The sequence below is a fragment of the Synchiropus splendidus genome, chromosome 13 (assembly GCF_027744825.2).
Source record: "Synchiropus splendidus isolate RoL2022-P1 chromosome 13, RoL_Sspl_1.0, whole genome shotgun sequence".
Taxonomy (NCBI): Eukaryota; Metazoa; Chordata; class Actinopteri; order Syngnathiformes; family Callionymidae; genus Synchiropus; species Synchiropus splendidus.
The window spans coordinates 6,897,966-6,916,446 of record NC_071346.1 but is presented as its reverse complement, the minus strand read 5'-3'; the positions used below and the strand labels follow the sequence as shown (position 1 = coordinate 6,916,446).

Here is an 18,481-nt window from a genome sequence, read left to right as displayed (position 1 = left end):
CTTTTATCTGGGTTAGATATGGGGTGACGTTAAGATGGAGTGACTCGGCTACTGGCCTATTTTCCCTTCACGCCCTTGAGGCAAAAAGATCCTCGCTATATCAGACCACCCAGCCAACCAGGCCTTTTCTGGCCTCCACTCCAGAACGTGGAAAAACAAGCATGAATCTCACGTTCAAGAGTAGGCAGCAGGATTAAATTCATTTTGAGGGTTGATTATTTTACGTCCGCCCAGTTTACAATGGAGCCACTTAACAGGGTTACGTAAAATACTGGTTACATAGAGGACACACACGCTGCTGTTAGCTCATGCATGCAAAAATTCATTCACTCCGCCGGAGGTTCTCTCAGCTCTTTACAAAGTACACAGTCCCGGAATACTAACCACAAATGACACAACCTCCTGTTTTGCAACTGTTGTGTTGTTAAGAAGGTAATTCAGCGGTTTATCAGAGGATCTCCCTTTTCTTCTTCGCAGAATCTTGTTGAGGAGCAGCAGAGTCAGCTGAACCAGTACGAGTGTGCAGCCGGACAGTGCGTGAATGAGCTGCAGAAGGCCCAGCTTCAGGTGCAGACCCTGCAGGCCAAGATCCATGAGAGCGAAGCCAACAACATGGTATGCTCTGCAAAGTTGTTTCAACCTAAAAAGGCTGATTTATAAGCTGAGATTCTTTGTTTGTAGAAGCTGCAGGAGAAATTGAACGAGATGGAGTCCGAGCTGCGATCGCTCCGCCATGCCACCCAGAGCCGGGACAGAACCATCCAGGGCCTCACAGAGTCCATGGGCACCAAAGACAGTGAGGCCCAGGAGCTGTATCAGATGATCGAAGGGCAGAACAGCACGTTATGCAAGCTGCAAGAAATAGTCCACCGCAACCAGCTCGCGCAGAGAAAGGTGGGATTGTTGAGAAAAGCACCAAAAACAGGATGATCACATCCTAGGACATACATGGGTTCATGCAAGTGCTGCTCTTTTTAGGTTCCAGAAGGCGTCTGTGAAACGTTGACACTCGCCAAGCTGCAGGAGGAGTTGGTGGGTGTGCAGAGCTCTCTGTTCTCCCTGGGTCTGGAGCTGGAGGTCAGTCAGAGGAGTCTGCGGCGAAGCCAAAGGCAGGAGGAGGACCTGGTTCGGTTCAAAGACCGACTCAACGCCGATCTGCAGGAGGCCCTTCAGCACAAAGAGCTGACTGAAAAACACAACCAGGTTTGTCTTCACTGAGCCAGTTGGAGATTAAAGTCTTCATCATCACGCGTCATGTCGTTCCTTCTTCCCCTCAGGACCTGCGCTGCGCTCTTCAGAAAAGTCACGCTGAACTGCAGGCGAATGAAGCTGCTCTGAAGGAGAGTGAGGCTGAGAGAGCGACGGTCCTGCAGGAGAGCAATGGAAGCATTTCACGCCTCAAACAGGCTCTGCAGCAGAGGGACCGGCAGCTACAGGTGCCGACCGTGAGCCTCAGTTTTCCTGTTCAAGTATTAAGTGCCTTCAATTTCGCTGCAGGACTATATAGAAATGTCCGAGGCTGAGGGGAAGTCCAAACCACGAGATGCTTTGCTGGACAAGTTAAGAGAGCGCATCAAAGATAGAGACAAGGCTCTGGAGGTAATGCCAAGAATGTCCATCACGTGACTGAACTCCATAGTAATGGTCTGGCGGTCTGCTTCAGCGCTCCATAGACGACAAGTTTCGCTGCATGGATGAGCATGAGAACCAGGTGAGGATGCTGCAGCTGGCTCTGAGGGAGAAGGAGCGCGACCTGGAGAGGCTCCGCTGCATCCTGTCCAACAACGGGGAGACCATCACGGTGAGCACAGCCATGTTCTCACGCACAAAGTCACAAGGAAAAAATGTATAACTGGATTGTTGACTTTAGAGTCTGGACGCTCTGGTGCGAGGTAAAGAGCTGGAGGTGGAACAGGCAGCTGAAGCCTACAGGAACTTGCAGTGGTTGAAGCAGCAGAGTGATGAGAAGGAGAGGAACACTCTGCTGGAGAAAGACGGCACCATCAGGCAGCTACAAGCAGCTCTGCAGGCACGCAGCCGTGAGACACAGGTGAGTCACCAAAACCTGTTTAGGATCGTCTCCCTGAGCTGGCCTGAAGAAGTTGACAGACCAGGGTGTTGTCACAGGATCTGACAGCTGCCCTGGTGGCCAGAGTCCAGGCCGGTCCCTCGGAGGTGGTGGAGGAGCTAAAGGCTCGGCTGGAACTGAAAGAGAAGCTTTTCCAGGAGCTTTTATCAGACCGCAGTCGGAGGTCTAATGAGCACCAAACTGAAGTCCAGGACCTGCTGAGCACCATCAGCTCCAAAGATCAGTACCTGCAGGTATTCTGTCTTAGTAGTTGGGCAATGTTCTCAGCACCAGTCAGAGCATCATTATAGCTGAGATCATTGATCTGAATGCACGTCTTCTGCTCCTCAGGACACCTCCTATAGATTGTCTATGGTGATCAGCGAGCGCTCCAGTGAGCTGCAGGAGCTGCGCCAGCAGCTGCTGCTGAAGGAACAGGAGCTGTGCCAGCTGAGACGGGACAGAGAGCGAGAGTTCGGAGGAGACACCGAGCGTCTGCAGGGTCTCCTCAAGGAGAAAGAAGCCTTCATCAAGGTGCCTGTTTTTCAGTCGAATGCTTTGGCTGTTGGTTTGTTCTGTATGTCTGATGGTGGCGGTGTGATCAGGACATGATGCAGACTGGAGAAGAGGTGTCCTCGAAGGAAAGCATGTCGGAGTTTCAAGTGCTTCAGGATGAGCTGCAGCTGGCGCTCAGGAAGGAGAGGGAGGCCCAGGTGCGTCGAGGAAATTGTGTTTCAATCTCACTCTCTAATACTGAGCTCTTTTATGTCTGCAGAAGGAGCTCTCTGCTCTGCGGTCGTCTTATATCGACTCTAAAGATGGCACAGGTCACAAAGTAGGTTTATTTCAAGTTGTTTTGAAGAAGCTCTGGTTCCCCCAGACTTGACTTCATCCTGCTCTTTGTGGTGTAGCATGTGCTGGAGCAGCTGGTGTCTGAGTATCACAAGCTGAATGAGGCCCTGAGGGCGGAGAAGAGGTTATACCAGAGTCTAGCTCACAGTAACGCCAGGAGTGACAGGTAAGGAAGCCGGTCCAAGAAGGAACATCGGTTCAAAATCGTTTTTCCTGAATGATCATCTTTGAATCTGACAGCAGCGCGGAGAAGCTCCAGTCTCTTCACACCGAGCTGGACACCGTCCAGGCGCTCCGCGGACAGCTGGAGGAGGTCCTGGCCAGGACCCGTGACATGGCCCTGACGATGGACAGGGCTTCTAAAATGCAGCCTGACTTTGGAGGTGGGGACGGGAGGGGACCAGCCCGGGGCTCTAGCACTCATGACAGTGATTCTTTGTCTGACAACAGCACGGAGTGAGAGTGGTGATCATAATGGTCTGTCGCCGTCTTTAAACCAGAACACACCATCAGTCTCACACCATAAAACTGCACAAGCACTAAACACAGTAACCTGTTGACATTTGTCTGTGGTGAAGTGACATCATTTACTTTATATTTATGTTCCTGCCTGCTTTAATCTTCAGTGCAATAGTTCTGTATTGCCATGTCGGTGTCTCACCGGTGTTGCTCTTCCAGTGGAGTCCCGTCTTGTGGTGGAAGTCAAGTTCATGCCTTACACTGATGCGTCTCCCTTCATCCATCACGTTTTTACTTCATCTCTCTGTGTGTATGAAGACAGTTTTTAAAGTTAGCCCCCGCCCCCCTAATACACTTGTTCAGTTGTAGACAGCACTAGCAGTGAGTTAGGCCTCCATTCGCTTTGCTGCGTCCACAAATCTTATCAATACACTCTTGTTTTCTCGAAAGTTGGATTCCTTGTCTCCATCTCTTTTGTATCAACATCAATAAACGTGTGCTGACTTATTTTGTAAAACATTGCTGTGATGGGTTTCTCTTTATTTGCTCTGACTGGGACGTCTGTTTAACGGAACCCCAACCCAGTGCACCCCAAGAACTGACCTTTTTCCCCCACAGCTCCTTTTATGAAACAAATCCCCCCCTTTCCCTGACCTTCTGACCCTTCACACTAATGAAATTAGACTCCTATTATTACCCCAAATGAGTTCAGAAACTGTAAATGATTCCTTGTTTTGATGAAGTTGCACGACCCCGGCATGCTTCCATGACTGCATGGTTGTTTACATGTAATACATGACACCGCTGTGGAGAAGAAGTGAAATACATGAGTACACTAAACACAACACAAGGCCCTCCCCTTCCCAAGGCGCATCCTTTGTGAGTCTGAGGTCATGTGATCTTGTGCTCCATTATACTGAAAGCCCCACGACCGTTTAATTCAATGCTTATTTCACATATTCTATTTCAAAGATAGAGTTCCCCGAGTCCAAACCTGTCCCTTAATATAGAGCAATGACACACCAGTGACACACCCATACACATAATGTGTAGGAGGAACGTTTGGTAGCAGGAAGTGCGTTTACAAAATTACAAACTAATGGAAAGTATGAATCAAAAGTGTGTTTTAAATGTCCCAAACCATTCCACTCTCACAGTGTATGACTAGCCCCGCCCACCTCCTGTTTAAAGCCGGCGAGCAAATAGTTACATAACACTGTGTTCTTCATGTCACTGAATGGAAAGATTTGGAACAAAAGGAAGAGCCATGTAAGAACTTAACATGAATGTTGTGATGCAGGTCTGAGCACGGAGGATGAGGAGGAGGAAGGTGATGATGAAGAAGGCAGCAGTGACGAGTTCACCGACAGCATAGAGGAAGAGGAGGTGGAGGGGGTGGAGAAAGTTTCAGCCAGAAGTTCAAGCTCCATTCGGGTGAGAGATTTACTTTACAGTGGATTTTCAACCAGCTGACCCTCACTGACAGAAACGTTTCCTCGCCGGGCAGAGGTCCGAGAGTCATGTGACCAGGCAGACACTCGAGTGTGAGCTTGAAGAAGTGAAGGCAGAGCTGCAGAGGGATGGGTTCACATCCGTGGCGCACATGAGGTAGAGTTTTCTCCTCTGACTTGGAAAGTATTTGTGAGTTGTTTCACATCGTTGTGTTCTTAAAGGTCTGCACTGCAGAAGCTCCAGCTGGAGAACCAGTCGCTTAAAGAGGGTCAGACAGGCAGTCATAGGAGCTTCAGCCCTGAAGTGGAGGAGGATATTTATGAGGAGGAGGAGGAGGAGAGGTCTTCTGTAAGACAACGTGGTCTGGACTGTTCAAGCCCTGATAAGGAGCAAGGGATGAAGAGGCGCCCTCGTCCATCCACTCTGGACCTCCCCCATCACCCCCTTCTGCCTGACACGGTACCTGATCTTTTCTATAACTTTTAAGGAGCAAATGTTTTTTTTGACAACTTCCTGCACGACTCTGTTCCAGGAGGTGGATTCTTCTGCTCACAGCTGTGACGTCGTGACAATCCAAAGTGACCACAGCCTGCGCTCCGACTTGGCTCTGAGCCTGCAGGAGAACCGGGAGCTGCAGGAGAGACTGATGGTGTCCGAGGCCACGGTCCAGGCCCAGGCCGAACAGCTGAAGGACTACAGGGACCTGCTGAGTGAGTTCATCTGGACAACAGATCAAGACCTGCTGATGTTAAGACTTGTTGTCCGTCTTTCTGCAGCTGAGACGTCGGTCCAGCAGGCTAGTAAACAAGTCCAGGTGGACCTTCAGGATTTGGGCTATGAGACTTGTGGTCGCAGTGAGAACGAAGCTGAAAGAGAAGACGCCAGCAGCCCAGGTGAATATCATCTTCCTCAGGAGTCTTCATGTCTTTTTCACATCTTCTTTGCGTCTTCTTCACGTCTTCTTCTCACTCCTTCCCCAGAGTTTGATGATCTGGAGATGTGCACCTCGCTGTCTGTACCTCAGGACTATGAGGGAGCGGGTGGTGGCTGGTACTCAGGTCACAGCAGGAGTCATAAAGTAGAAATGGGAGACCACTTGGTTCAGGATCTCCGCTCTCAATTGAGCCGGTGTCACAAGGTGATCCGTGGACTTCAGCTGAAAGTCCGCTCCTTGTCCGCCACCAGCGACTATGCGTCCAGTTTGGAGCGAACTCCCCGCAAGGTGGGACTGCGTTACAGAGCGAGTGGTTCCAGCTCACATTCTCATACCTCGCCGTTGTTGTTGAAGGTGAACTGGGCTTTTGAAAGATCAAGCGGAGCAGAGGACGACGAAGGTTGGATGTCCGACAACCAGTCCGGGGCCAAGCGGAGCAGAGAGCTACAGGAGCTGATGGCACGTGTCACATCACTGGAGGCCCAACTCAGAAGCACCAAAATGGAGGGTAAAGATCAGGCAGAAGATGGGAAATGTGCTACATGGCCCGGGTAAGTCGGAAGCTCTTCGGCTTCTTCTTCATTGTGTGGAGATGTTTCCTAATGAGGATTTGCCTTTTAGGAAGTACAACTCTCTGATCCAGTCTCAAGCTCGGGAGCTGTCCAACCTGAGGCAGAAGATGAGAGAGGGACGAGGAGTCTCCCACATCCTCACCCAACACTTGGGTGACACCACAAAGGTGATCATCCTCATCCTTTTGAGCTTCCTGAATAAAGCTTGTAACATGAAGGCTAAAGATTTGCGGGTCAATACATACGTCACATGAGATCATTCTCCAGTCGTGAGCTTTCTAACCTCTTAACCAGGCATTCGAGGAGCTGCTGCGAGCCAATGACATCGACTACTACATGGGCCAGAGTTTTAGGGAGCAGTTGGCACAAGGTTCCGCCTTGGCACAGAGACTCGTCACCAAGATCAGCGGACGTAAGGGACTCCATCGTCCGAGAGACCAATAAGCCAATTACAGTTTCACTTTCTTCAGATCCAAATAATAAATCTTTCCCGCTCTCATGTGATCTCCACCAACAGGAGGCCGTGCCGAGAGCCACGACGACAGCACTGATCACGAGCTACTCGCCATGAGGTGAGTCCATGTCAAGAAGACTATTAGAGAATAATATTAATTTTAAATTAAATGTTCAAGACAAATATGCACATTGGGCCTAATAGGTTTTACACACACAAAACAGATTAAGTGACAGTTCAATAAAATATTTTTTTACTCTTCCTGACTCACTTTTGGACCCCGACCCAGCAGTTGAGAACCACTGCTCACTGTTTATTTGTACAAAGAAGGAGCTAGTTACGTCATCGTCTCCGTTGATGGAGTGATCTGCATATATTCAATGACTCTTTTTTTATTATTATTATTTAATGTAATTTCACCAGTACCAAACAAAGTTGTTTTTACGGTGCAAAAATGGACACAATTTTCATGCCTCATGTATAAAAACATCCATGTCTAAGGAAGAATTCAAGACTTTAAAACATTAAATCTGTGCTTTAAAACTTTCAACGTCTACCTAGAACCTAACTTTACACTTTACATGCTGCTAAATTCACATTCTTCTTCGTCTGATATGACTCCTGGACCACGTTGAGGTTAGACTGTTTGCTAGTCTCTAACTTCAGGATTAACACCTCATCTAATCCTGAGGACCAGCGATAGAAGGGTTTTCTAATCGGCGCACCACATGAGGAGTTGTTTTGGGGAGTTAACCACCGATTACTCATGTCACTGTCCTGGTCCCAGCAGACGTGAGCGCAGCACTTAATCCACACCAGCAGCAGAGCAGCTCCTCCACTCTAAAGCAAAGTTGCAGGTGTCGCACCAGCTGGACTTAAGAGGCTCAGTGAGTCCAGTCGGGCCAGTAATACTCCAGAAGGATCGTGCCAAAGCCCTTAAAACAGAGATAGCTGAGTCCGTGTCGGGTGGAGAAATGGAGGCCTTTGTTACTGGGATCCGAGTCCTTTGTGCATTTTAAAACACGACACAAACCCAAACGTATCTGACACACCTTTCGCAATTTGTTTATTTTTTCGTGGAGTTTGTGAAGATACATTCTCATCGCTGCCCGTAACACCGAAGCATATTTTCCAATTTCATGACAGTAATACAGCATGCTGTATTACTGCTGTATTACATGCTGTTACTGCCCTGATTTGCGCCACCGTCTGCGGTACACGGACCTCTAGCGGTCAGTTAGGAGATTGCAATCCTCAAAATTCGAACATAGAAAAATGTTTATTGCCAGTGGTGTTGAGTAACTATAAATACTGTTAATAAAATAAACTGGTCCTGATGGTTTTCCTCGTGGTGTGTGTTCAGGTTGAGCAAAGAGCTTCAGCAGAAAGACAAGATAATCGAGTCCCTCCACAACAAGCTGCAGCACCGCCCTGAAACGCCCTCCAGTTGCCAAGCTCTCTCCGAGACCACCGAGCAGTCAGATCGGACCTCCCTGGTGTCCGATGAGTACCGCACCACTGAAGACCTGGAGCTGTGCTCAGACTTGGACAGCAGAGAGTATCAGGAGGAGCACCGACAGCCCCAGCTGGAACCTGGAGCTGACGGTAACCGGCTCTGTCATTCTTTGTTTCCACACCTTTTCTTTTACTATCCTTCTCCTTTCACTGTCCTTTTTATAGTCTCTGCATCCATCCCACCCCCTCGTCCTCCCCTCAAGTCCTCCAATAGCTGTCCCAACATGCAAACCTCCTCTCAGATCAGTCCGTCCTTCAGAGGTAACGGTCTGAGTCTGAAACTCTTGGTGATTTCATCCTGCTCACTTTTTCATTTTCCTTCAGCCCCCTTCAGTCTCCCTCCTTGCTCTCCCTCTGTTCCTTGTGGTCCCGATGCTTTGCGAGGGGGAGGTACTTTTGCGCCTCGACCTAGGGCCCTGACTGTCATTGCTGTTCGCCCTGAGTTGGATTCGCTGTATAAGCGGATGAATGAGCAGAACAGGGGTGAGAAGCCGGGTGTGTCACATGATTGAACTGACCTCTTTACTTGAAAAAAGAATCTTCTATTACACATTGTTTTCTCACTCTCATGCAACTCAAAGTGCCACAGTGTTTAGGTATGAAGCCACCATTGATGGCCCCAGGTTGGGTGCTCCTTAAAGGGCAAAGACCAGAGATACGAGAGGAAAGAATACATAAATATACTATAAATAATTGATGAGAAAGATAATTTGAAAGGACAATTTTCAGTCATAAAGGCAACATAAAACATGCTGAAATGAAATAAATAAATTGGCAATAAATACATAAACACAGATCTCTATTTTAAAAATATCAACACAACAAGAGAGAACTGCTTGAGAACTGGAGGGTCCGAGAGGGTTGATATGGTAAACGCGGGTCATATAGTAAGCCGATAAAGTGATTTGAAACCAGTAAAAATAGTTTTTCAAAACTAAAAAAATACTTGAAAACAACTTGTCTGGCAACCTTGGACCATGTCAGCATCAAGGAAAGCAAAGAAATTGATTAAAAAGCAAAAGTTGAATTTTGCCGATTTTTTAAAATTGGTCCTGAGAGCCATGGCCTTCAATCATGGTGTCCTGAAATGACACAACAGGGAGCCTGTATTACTCAGTGAAGATTTTCCTTTCAAGCTGGTGGTGTTTCTGCCTGCAGATTTTGCACTGCCTCACGGGAACCCTGCATATCCTCTCTCACCCGGTGCCCACAACCAGCACGACCTCTCCGGCTACAACCAGCTCCCCCACCACGCCTTCCAGCCGTATCAGCTGAGCGATATTCCGGAAGACTTCTCACTGAAGTCTGACTCTGGCCTGGTGACCGGAGGGACCCTTTGGGACAACGTGGGTCCGAAGTTCGGAAGCTACGCCAGCTCCCCCGCGCACCATTCAGCCAACAGCCACTCAGGTTAGTCTGTCTCAGGAGAACAGACCCAAATGCTAAGATCGTATCTGGCTCACAGAGGACTCGGAACAACAAGGTAAAATTCAACAAGGTTTAATACACAATTAACCAAAGAAATAACAGGGCACAAACAGGAAACAAGGAACTAAAGACGTCACCACCAACATGTGGCGCGAGGGAAATACTCAAGGACGAGGGAAAAACCTGAAACTGAAAAGAGGCGAATTACAATCAAGCCTAAATAACGGGGACAACCAAAACGCACTCCGATAAACACACGGTGCCCAGACAACGAAAAATGGAATACTCAAACACACACACGAGGAACAAAAGCCTACAAGAGAAAACAGAACGTGAGCTACAAAAACTCTCACATGAAGCACAAAGCTGATAGAAAAGGGCAGGAAATAAACAAGGAAGCGGCCGAAAAGACACGCACAATCGAAAGATATCAAAGAACGCTGTAGAGCCAAGTCTGGAGGGGATCTTTACTGGTGGACGCGGAGCAACCATCTGGCAACGCAGGCTGGAAACAAGGTGTAGAAATCAGCAGAGCTTGCTCAGCGGAAGGGTTCCAGCTGCGCTGCTGTGAAGTTGAACAAAACACAGGAAACGGAAACAACACACAAGAAAACAGGAATGTAAAAAAAAAAAGCACACAAAAACCAAACACAACTTTTAAATCTCTTATTGAAGGTGTAAACTTAATCGAGGAGCACCTGCAGGAGGTTCGGTGTCTACGTCAGCGCCTGGAAGAGTCCATTAGGACGAACGAGAGACTCCGGCAGCAGCTGGAAGAGAGACTGGCCTGTAGTGGCCACGACCGAGGTAAACTTTTTCCAAGCAGTTGTGAGAAGAAAGGGACTGAACATGATCTGTCTTATTCCCAGGGGCACCCACTAACATCTACATCCAGGGTCTGGACTCCGTCACTCAGTTGTCCAATGAAATCCGAGCGCTGAAGGAAGAGAACGTAAATCTTCAGAGTCGTCTGAAGTCCAGCTCAGGTACGGCAGCTGACGGCTGATTCTGGCTCAGAGCAGAGTGTCATTGAGAAGCCTCCTCGTAGATTCGTGTGAGGAAGTGGTGCAGCTGAGGGAGGCAGTGATTTCAGCACGCAGCGGACTGAAGCAGGCGGAGCTTGAGGCCGAGCGCTGGAAGGAGGAGCTGCACCGGCTGCAGGCCAGCAGTCAGGAGCAGGCGCAGCAGATGGTCACCTTCAGGCAGGAACGGCAGGCCAGTCAGGAGAAGATCAACAGGTCTGTGTGTGGCTCAGAATAGTTTTGATGTTAGTTCAGCATCTAAACGTTTGGTGTTCCTCTCTGCATCATCAGGCTCCAACATGACGTCTCGCTACTCCAGCAGCAGCTGTGTGAGAGCCGGGAGTTCGTCCACTCTCTGCAGAGCGAGCTGCAGGTCTACGACCGCGTCTGTCCCAGCATCAAGTCCAGCAAAGGTCCGTCTTTTTATTCCATGTCTTGTGAAGAAGTTATTTGAAAGTCAAAACCAACGTTGCCGCCATCTAGTGGGAGAATAATCCATCCATTTTTTTTTTCAACTGTGTCACCAGGCTTCTTGAGCGAGGTGCCTGGGCTGCCTGTTGAGTTGGGCGAGCTGCTGGGTGAGGTGAGGAGCCTGCGAGCTCAGCTTCAGACCAGCGTCCAGGACAATAGCGCCCTCAAGCAGCTGGAGCTGAGGCTGGGCGCCGCCTCTCCGCGCCGGCCATCTCTCTCCGCCCTCAGCGCCAGCCCACAGAGAGAGAACTTCTACAGACGACAGCTGCTGCACGGTGAGACTTCTTCCCTTTCTTCATGCTTCTCTGCGCTTGTAGACAACAGCAGTGGCAATGTGTGCCCATGGCCCACAGACCCGGCTCCTTCTCCGCCAGTCAGGGACATTGGTCTGTTCAACTGTGGCTCCCCTGGTCCTCCATACTCAGACCTGGACGACGCCCACAGCACTGCCAACGGTGAGCAGTTCTGCTCCGGGCTCCTCACCTGAGACTCTGCTAACACTGTATAAACTTATCTCCAGCAGACCCTCTGGACCCTCATTCTGAGCTTGAAGGAGAAGCTCCGGACGGGTCATTCGCTAACCGTAACGGCCGCCACGCCATCGGTCACGTGGACGACTTCAGCGCTCTGCAGCAGCAAATCCTGGAGGGGCGGAGCCTGGTGCAGTGTATGGAGACCACGTTACAGTCGTACGTGGGCCCGCCTCTGCCGGAGAGCAACCGGGATCCCACCAATGAGCTGGTGAGTTCTCCACACGTTCCGCTCCATGGTCTGGACGACTAATCCAGCGCCGTCTCTGCAGATTCTGGACTCCAGCTGTGTGAAGGCTCTGCTGTCCAACACCAAGACTCTGCGGCAGATTATGGAGGAAGCTTTGGCTCTGCTCAAGATGTTTTGGAGGGCAGCACTGCCCAGCTCCGACCACCCCAGTCTCAACCTGAAGAAGGTTTGGATCCACACTTGAGGCGTCCTGGGAGTCCAGACAACAACAAAAGTTTCACTTTATTTCACTGTCAAAGGAGCAGAGTCTGCAAGAGGAGATCCTCTCGTTGAAGCTGCGCATGTCCGAGCAGGAGGAAGTTCTCAGAGGGACAATTCAAAGGCTGAGGAGCACGAGTCGCACCAAGGAGAACATGGAGCATTTCATCGTCAACCAGTGTAAGTCCTCTGAGTAACGGAGAGAGACACAGCCTCAGTGCTCGGGCTTCACTTGGTATCTGTCTAGTGAGGGTTTCCTCTGAAACATGTTTCTCCACAGTGTCCAGGACTCGAGACGTGCTGAAGAAAGCCAGGACAAATTTGGAGGTAAACCTTCTCTCACTCTTCTTCTTCTCTCACTGTGCCTCTATAGTGTTTTGACGTCGTCTTAATGGACGACTCTCCATCACTTTTGTCTCTCACTTCTTCCTCCGTCCTACATTTGTCTTCCACCTTCCAGAAGAATGAACAGAGACTTTCCTCTCTAAGCTCCTCCTCTTCCTCTCCTGGTAACTGTCTGCCATCGTCCGCTCTTGAGAGTGTGTGTGTAAACAGAAAGGATGATCTGGTGCAGCTTTCCCTGCCTTGGCATTCCTCTCACCTGACTCAGCGCTTTTTCATCCTCACCATTTCTGCTCATCGTGATTGAAGTTCCGCAGCCATGAACAAACTGCAACCGTTTATTTTTAATAAAGAGTAGTTTCCTCTACAGGTGACATACCTTCAGTCTAACATGTTGGTTGTAGCCACCTCATTCCGCCTCCGCTCGCCATCCGCTAACTGACCGACCGTCTTCATCATGCCGCCGTCATCGCCGTGCCGCCTCTAACTGGAGCTGTGTGATGTGCAGGTCAGGAGTCAGGAGGCGCTGCCCGAGACCGGCCTGCTGATAGCCGTTTCCTGAAGACCAGCGGTGTGGCTCCGCGTCCAGCCAACAGGAAGCGCAGCAGCCAGTGTCTGCTTTAACCTCTCACCCAGCCAAGAGACCCTCCACGACACCAGCCTCCCGACACGTGCATGTTGCAAAGAGCACCTCCAGCCTTAGCGCCCGACTCACGCCCTCTGCTTCATCCTTGTCTTTGAGTGACGCAGTCTGCCTTATCCAGTGTGTGACAGAAGAAGGTGACCGACATGTGTTTTCCGGTGGTTTGGAGAGTTCCACTCTCACTAGATGCTGGGCTCCGCATGGAGCTGCGAGGACTTTATCTGACAAGTCTTTGTGAGCAAGTATCTGAGAGTCAGGTGGCGAGCGGATGTATGTTGGATGAAGGCTTGAGAGAGGAATCTGCACACATGAGGCGCTCAAAGACAAACACTGTTTGTTGTTGCAAATACAATGCAAGAAGAGATGACACTCAAATGTATCACTGGCGCTGTGGAGGCAAGTGGGGTGGAGGTCACTGGAAACCTCAACCGACAAAGAGCCTGAAGAGAGAGAGGGGAGCAGCAGATGCTACTGAAGAAGCAATACACTTCAACGTGACCTCTGGGTGCTTCACTTGTTGCTCACATTTTCATTTGCAAGAAAATCAGCTCATAATTGAAAACAATCGTGTGCAATACACTTCATGGAAAATCGTAAAGAATGTTGCATGACGGAGATTGTAAACAAATCATGACGCAGAAATTTGCCAAAATTCTTGAGAGAAAAAAAGACTGTTTTTGGACCAAAACCCGACAAAGTATTACCAAAACGCTTCATCGTGTTAGGTGACAGTGAAATGTTGGCAAGCTGCTGCGCGTTTTTGTTCTGTTTTGTCGCTGTACATTTGCCATTTCAGCTGTAAATAATAGCCATGTGTGTGTGTGTGTGTGAGCATGGATGTGTGTGTGTGAGAAACATCCAACATTTGCTGCATTTTTTGATGCAAAGTTGAGGATCTGGGTAGCTGTGCAATATCTTGGTGTGGTTTATTTTGATGTTACACATCATTGTATTTTTGAAGGGGATTCACTTGCTGCTGCGTATTTGAAGTGCAGCGAATGTTTGTCGACTGTGCCATTTTCAATCTCCTCATATGACTCTGCCTTTATGATATCAAGTCACTCTACTAGTCGCTTTGGCTCCAGCTTATGTTTGATCTGCTCTCAGGGGTCTTGAAGAATCGCCTGGCCAAAACGTAGGTTTTGTTTGCGCTCAAGTCTAAAGTATAAAGGAATAAATGCCAAGTTTTTAATTCGAGCCAGATGTGTGTGAAAGAAGACGAACTTTTGACGTCGTCTTCTGCAACCAAAAGCCAATGAGTGTGGAGCGTAAACAAGGCCTTGCTGCTTTTAGTGGTGGAGAGAAGAGTTACTAGTTATCGCGTATGTATATAGAGCTTTTGAACTGTTGCAGTTTAGTTTTTGCGAAATGAACTAGGAAGCCGAAACCGGACTCGTATCGATCCTGTTTCTGATGAGTGTGTTGTGGTGGCAACGTTTATCCACAAAAAAGATTTTAGGACGAATAAATAAAATGTTTTAAAAGCTTGTCTGTGTTATATCTGGTTTCTTCTCAGACAAAGTTTGGTAGCTACTGACACACGGCTGATCCTCGCGTGTGACACGACAGTTAGCTTTCTCAGACTCAGACTTTTCACTTAACCACCTTCTTAAAAGGACCAAACTCAAACTCAATTATAACTACCTTGTTATGTTGAAGTTTTCATCCTCAAATTGAGGTTTGGATTTGTGGGGTCCAGCCAAATGGTCCCCACAAAGGCATAAGGTCACCTAAAGGTCGCTAAATGGTTACTGTAAATAACCAAATAAGTAACATCCAAGTAAAATATAGCATGCATTTAATAAAAAAAGCAAGCGAGGCACAATATAGAAACGTCTTTATTAGCAAACAAAGTCTCTGAACGATAAATAAGCTGCACTTCACTTCAAAACATTCATGAAACCTCAGTAGAATTCAAGTTTTGGTGTTTAAATACCGCAAGTAACACTTTAAATCTTTGGACGGGTGACCGTGGCAAAAGGTTTGACATTCAAAAACACTCTCGCGTGGACCATCCCGTAACTACCGTAAAGCATTTTCAGTCATCTCTGAAGTTAGTTCCATAACTTCTTATTTGAAAATGTGCTCTTTAAACACATTATCTCATTTAACTAGCAACGCCAACATTCAAGTCCGTAAGACAAAACTCCAAACTCAGATGTAAATAGTTTAAAAAAACAAAAACCATTTTGAGTCCCAAACACCTTCAGAACTATTTCCCTTTCACACCTCAGCCTCTGTCTCACCTTCACATAAAGAACCATCAGGAGTTTTTATTGCACCCTTCAATGACTTATTTTTCAGAACTCGAGAATGAAAACCAAGACACAAATTCATCACACACCAACATGCATTAAAAAACAGACACACACACACACACAGTGATGTGATCAGCCCTTCAGTAGTTGTGTTTGGATCTCTCGGACCGACACAATGCTACGTTACTAGCCCTCAGTAGGATCAAGTGTCTTTCGACACCTGTAAACTTGTTTCAGTGCAATTTTTGGCAACAGAGAGGGACGAGAGGTCTGAGCATGCCCCTCTCCAGAACATGAAAAAGCAGGCGAGAGAGTGAGGTTTAGATCGGCTTGTAGAGCAGAGAAGTCACGTATTTCTTCTTGTAGCGGTGCGTGGCGCTCAACACCATCACGCCGTCCTGCACCAACACAGAAGGTCTCAGTCTGAGGACATCATCTTCAAGGACAAACCGAGCGCTGCTCACCTTGATTGAAAGCGCGTACAGGTGGTTCAGCATCACGTGGTTGGGTTCAGGCAACAGAGCCGGGTCACACTGTTGCATAGAGAAGACTCAGCTCAAGGTGAACTGCCAGGTCCAACTGGGAAGTGAGGAAGACTTACCGATACATTGGTGTCCTTGTTCAGGATGACTTGCAGGAGGTGAGGAGGAAGCATGGGAGGAGCTTTGAAATGCTCCTCGGGCCTGAAGGAGTACTGCTCCTGCCCGTATGGACCCGGTGGGGAGCTGGACAGATCTGAAACAGCGCCAAATGGTGCTTGAACTTTGAACTCTGTCTGAGCAAGGTTGTATTTTTAGCTTGATATTGCACATCTACTCAGAACATCTTGTTTTGTTTTCTATACGGCAACCAGCAACAAAGTGTACCTGACGTGTCGGAACATTCCAGAGAGTCGAGCTGCAGGGCGTCGAACACCTCAAAGTCAGACTTCTTCACCTGGATCAGGTTGTTGATGGTGCCGAGCTGACTGGTGACAACAGGCTGCAGGACAGAAAAACAATTTATTCCGGCAAACATACAGCTTGTTGGCTGAAGAACAAGGGAGAAGATGAATTTAGGACATGAAGAAACATGAAAATATCAAGGCCCAAAACAAACTGCAGTTATAACAGACAAGGATCAGCACCTCTGAGGGGTCATGGACCCACTGTCCGTCGACAAAGAACTTGTACTGGTGCTCTCCCTCAGGCAGGTCCAAAATCGCAACAAAGTCATTATGGCTTTGAATGAAAATCAAGATGGAACAGAGGTTAGAAAATACGTTGTGAAAATGGGTTGTTCTGAGGAGCTCCAGGATCAAGAGGAGGAACCACTTTAGACTTCACCTTTTATTGAGAGGAATCTTGGTGCTCCAGTTGTTGAAGGAGCCAGCGATGTAGACCTCCTTCCCTCCACCGGCCCAGCGGATGACAGTGGGTCGAGCTTGAGGTCCAGTCTTCACCAGGTCGTCCAGATCCGGGGTGAACTCCTTCTCTTCTGACACCTGAAAACATAACTTCAGCTTGTGTGTTTGATGAAAATAGAGTTGAGAACTAAGGCACCTTTGACTCTGGGCCGTGGGTGTTGAAGATGTTGGGGTCGTCTGTGCTGTCCACCATTTTAGCACCGTGCTCCTGGTCTTTGTGACTGCCGCCACTGTCCGAGCGATGAGCCTTGGCGCCATGGCGCTCTGCAGCCATGCGGTCGCCAGTGTTGCCCATGACGCCTCACTATTCACACTGGAGGACAATGGTGCCGTGAACAGACATAATAATATCAAGCGCCACATTCCGTTGTTTGGAAAGAAGCTCAGGGAACTCGACACTCTGAAACTGATGAATGAGCCATGTTAAGTAGCATGGCACACACAAGCCACTTTACAGCAATATTTAACATTTGAAGGGATCATCTGCTGTTAGCATTTCCCACAAGGCGTAGCCAAATTCTCCAGCCTCCACAAACCTGGTCACATTTGTCAACTTCACGAACCCATTCTCCGACTCTTCTCCACCATTCAGAGGCCTTAAACGCAACACTCCACCCCTCCCACTTCGACATAAACTTCAACATTTATCTTAATGTGTCCTGTGATTCATTATTTATCTATGTTTTAACTCATATATTGTCGAACGAGGCAGACAGAATTAAAAAGGATTAAAGGTGAGAGACTTCTAAGACGTAAACAAGGTTTGTTTTAACCACCTGGCCAGCACAGTTAGAACTATTTATCTAAACGTCCCAAAACACCAATAAATACATACAATGTTTATGATTGTTTTCTTTTTTGTCCTGAAAAAACGATTCGAATTTCAGTCAGCCATCAAAGGTTCGCAATGTTTTTACATATACAGTAAGTACTATGTAATAACTACCTCCTAAGGACTTGGCCTTGTAGCCAATCACTTTTCAAGACAGAAAAATGAACTTTTTTCAACATGCATGGCCATAAAGCCACGACTTCTTCCAAAGGTCTAACCATCATTCACACCGAGTTTATCTGGTTGCGACAGTCGAATATTTTTAGCTCAGACGGCTAGCAGGTTGCTAAACGCTAACAATCGCGTTCGTGGAAAACGCACAACAATAACGGTTATTTTGACTTTGGGGCGTTTTTAAATGACCACAGAGAAAGAATTTACCGCTGCCTGTCGACGGTTTAAGTGTTGCTAGACTCCAGACGGAGGTCCCTCCTCCTCCTCCTCCTTCAACAACTCTCGCAGCTATAGCTCCTACTACGGCAGCCGGGGAGGACAAATGTCGCGATGCGAGATTCTACAGGAGCCGTGAAGGTCAATAACACATTGTTCGGGGCAGCTTCGCAGGAATGTGCCATTCAAAACAACTTAAAAGTTTATCATGGACTTGAAAGATCTTTAGTATATTTTTCGAGAATTTTATTGGTGCTATTTTCGGATAAAGCCATCCTTGAAGTGTAGCACTCCCCAGTGTTTAGACAATGCACACAAGAGGTCACCCATTAACCTGATGCTTGAGGGAAATAGGTCACTGGAGACAAGTGTCTTGTCAAAAAGACAAACAAGGTTCTGTAAAGAA

General features: G+C 48.1%; 2 protein-coding genes across 10 annotated transcripts in view; one reads left to right on the top strand and one right to left on the bottom strand.

The window, feature by feature from the left end:
• LOC128769273 (myomegalin-like) overlaps nucleotides 1–14,677 on the top strand; it is a 30,609-nt gene extending 15,932 nt beyond the window's left edge. For 2 of the 8 annotated variants that reach the window (XM_053882845.1, XM_053882839.1), the window contains 39 exons: nucleotides 478–615; nucleotides 682–894; nucleotides 979–1,203; nucleotides 1,278–1,436; nucleotides 1,498–1,599; nucleotides 1,664–1,801; nucleotides 1,871–2,050; nucleotides 2,128–2,322; nucleotides 2,420–2,602; nucleotides 2,674–2,781; nucleotides 2,844–2,903; nucleotides 2,980–3,086; nucleotides 3,161–3,303; nucleotides 4,680–4,813; nucleotides 4,887–4,987; nucleotides 5,053–5,290; nucleotides 5,364–5,541; nucleotides 5,608–5,724; nucleotides 5,812–6,053; nucleotides 6,120–6,316; nucleotides 6,387–6,504; nucleotides 6,632–6,749; nucleotides 6,855–6,909; nucleotides 8,155–8,396; nucleotides 8,472–8,567; nucleotides 8,631–8,789; nucleotides 9,465–9,716; nucleotides 10,410–10,541; nucleotides 10,604–10,720; nucleotides 10,783–10,972; nucleotides 11,048–11,169; nucleotides 11,284–11,502; nucleotides 11,581–11,682; nucleotides 11,748–11,968; nucleotides 12,030–12,173; nucleotides 12,247–12,385; nucleotides 12,486–12,532; nucleotides 12,666–12,714; nucleotides 13,056–14,677. In XM_053882845.1, coding sequence (XP_053738820.1) covers nucleotides 478–615; nucleotides 682–894; nucleotides 979–1,203; nucleotides 1,278–1,436; nucleotides 1,498–1,599; nucleotides 1,664–1,801; nucleotides 1,871–2,050; nucleotides 2,128–2,322; nucleotides 2,420–2,602; nucleotides 2,674–2,781; nucleotides 2,844–2,903; nucleotides 2,980–3,086; nucleotides 3,161–3,303; nucleotides 4,680–4,813; nucleotides 4,887–4,987; nucleotides 5,053–5,290; nucleotides 5,364–5,541; nucleotides 5,608–5,724; nucleotides 5,812–6,053; nucleotides 6,120–6,316; nucleotides 6,387–6,504; nucleotides 6,632–6,749; nucleotides 6,855–6,909; nucleotides 8,155–8,396; nucleotides 8,472–8,567; nucleotides 8,631–8,789; nucleotides 9,465–9,716; nucleotides 10,410–10,541; nucleotides 10,604–10,720; nucleotides 10,783–10,972; nucleotides 11,048–11,169; nucleotides 11,284–11,502; nucleotides 11,581–11,682; nucleotides 11,748–11,968; nucleotides 12,030–12,173; nucleotides 12,247–12,385; nucleotides 12,486–12,532; nucleotides 12,666–12,714; nucleotides 13,056–13,171 — 5,796 coding nt within the window. In that variant the 3' untranslated portion in view covers nucleotides 13,172–14,677. The remainder of the gene's footprint in view (nucleotides 1–477; nucleotides 616–681; nucleotides 895–978; nucleotides 1,204–1,277; nucleotides 1,437–1,497; nucleotides 1,600–1,663; nucleotides 1,802–1,870; nucleotides 2,051–2,127; nucleotides 2,323–2,419; nucleotides 2,603–2,673; nucleotides 2,782–2,843; nucleotides 2,904–2,979; nucleotides 3,087–3,160; nucleotides 3,304–4,679; nucleotides 4,814–4,886; nucleotides 4,988–5,052; nucleotides 5,291–5,363; nucleotides 5,542–5,607; nucleotides 5,725–5,811; nucleotides 6,054–6,119; nucleotides 6,317–6,386; nucleotides 6,505–6,631; nucleotides 6,750–6,854; nucleotides 6,910–8,154; nucleotides 8,397–8,471; nucleotides 8,568–8,630; nucleotides 8,790–9,464; nucleotides 9,717–10,409; nucleotides 10,542–10,603; nucleotides 10,721–10,782; nucleotides 10,973–11,047; nucleotides 11,170–11,283; nucleotides 11,503–11,580; nucleotides 11,683–11,747; nucleotides 11,969–12,029; nucleotides 12,174–12,246; nucleotides 12,386–12,485; nucleotides 12,533–12,665; nucleotides 12,715–13,055) is intronic. The other 6 variants (XM_053882846.1, XM_053882842.1, XM_053882841.1 and 3 more) reach the window with 6 other exon arrangements.
• Nucleotides 14,678–15,010: 333 nt separating this feature from the next.
• On the bottom strand, nucleotides 15,011–18,174 carry prkab2 (protein kinase, AMP-activated, beta 2 non-catalytic subunit). Of its 2 annotated transcripts, none has more exons than XM_053883066.1 (8): nucleotides 18,067–18,174; nucleotides 16,990–17,166; nucleotides 16,774–16,931; nucleotides 16,575–16,668; nucleotides 16,315–16,429; nucleotides 16,050–16,183; nucleotides 15,913–15,981; nucleotides 15,011–15,846 (listed from the first exon to the last, which is right to left on the bottom strand). In XM_053883066.1, the coding sequence occupies exons 2-8, from the start codon at nucleotides 17,146–17,148 to the stop codon at nucleotides 15,769–15,771; spliced, it is 807 nt and encodes a 268-aa protein (XP_053739041.1). In that variant the 5' UTR covers nucleotides 17,149–17,166; nucleotides 18,067–18,174; the 3' UTR covers nucleotides 15,011–15,768. The 2 variants fall into 2 exon arrangements, with proteins under 2 accessions (XP_053739041.1, XP_053739042.1); XM_053883067.1 differs by having other exon boundaries at nucleotides 16,990–17,157; nucleotides 18,067–18,169.
• Nucleotides 18,175–18,481: the final 307 nt, after the last annotated feature.

Excerpts from the sequence above, each read along its gene's own strand:
- prkab2 (XM_053883066.1), bottom strand. The coding sequence starts at position 17,148 with ATGGGCAACACTGGCGACCGCATGGCTGCAGAGCGCCATGGCGCCAAG. Across the intron at positions 16,669-16,773 it reads AAGATTCCTCTCAATAAAAG|CCATAATGACTTTGTTGCGA; the intron begins GTGAAGTCTAAA and ends TTTCATTCAAAG. Across the intron at positions 16,184-16,314 it reads GGAATGTTCCGACACGTCAG|ATCTGTCCAGCTCCCCACCG; the intron begins GTACACTTTGTT and ends GCGCTGTTTCAG.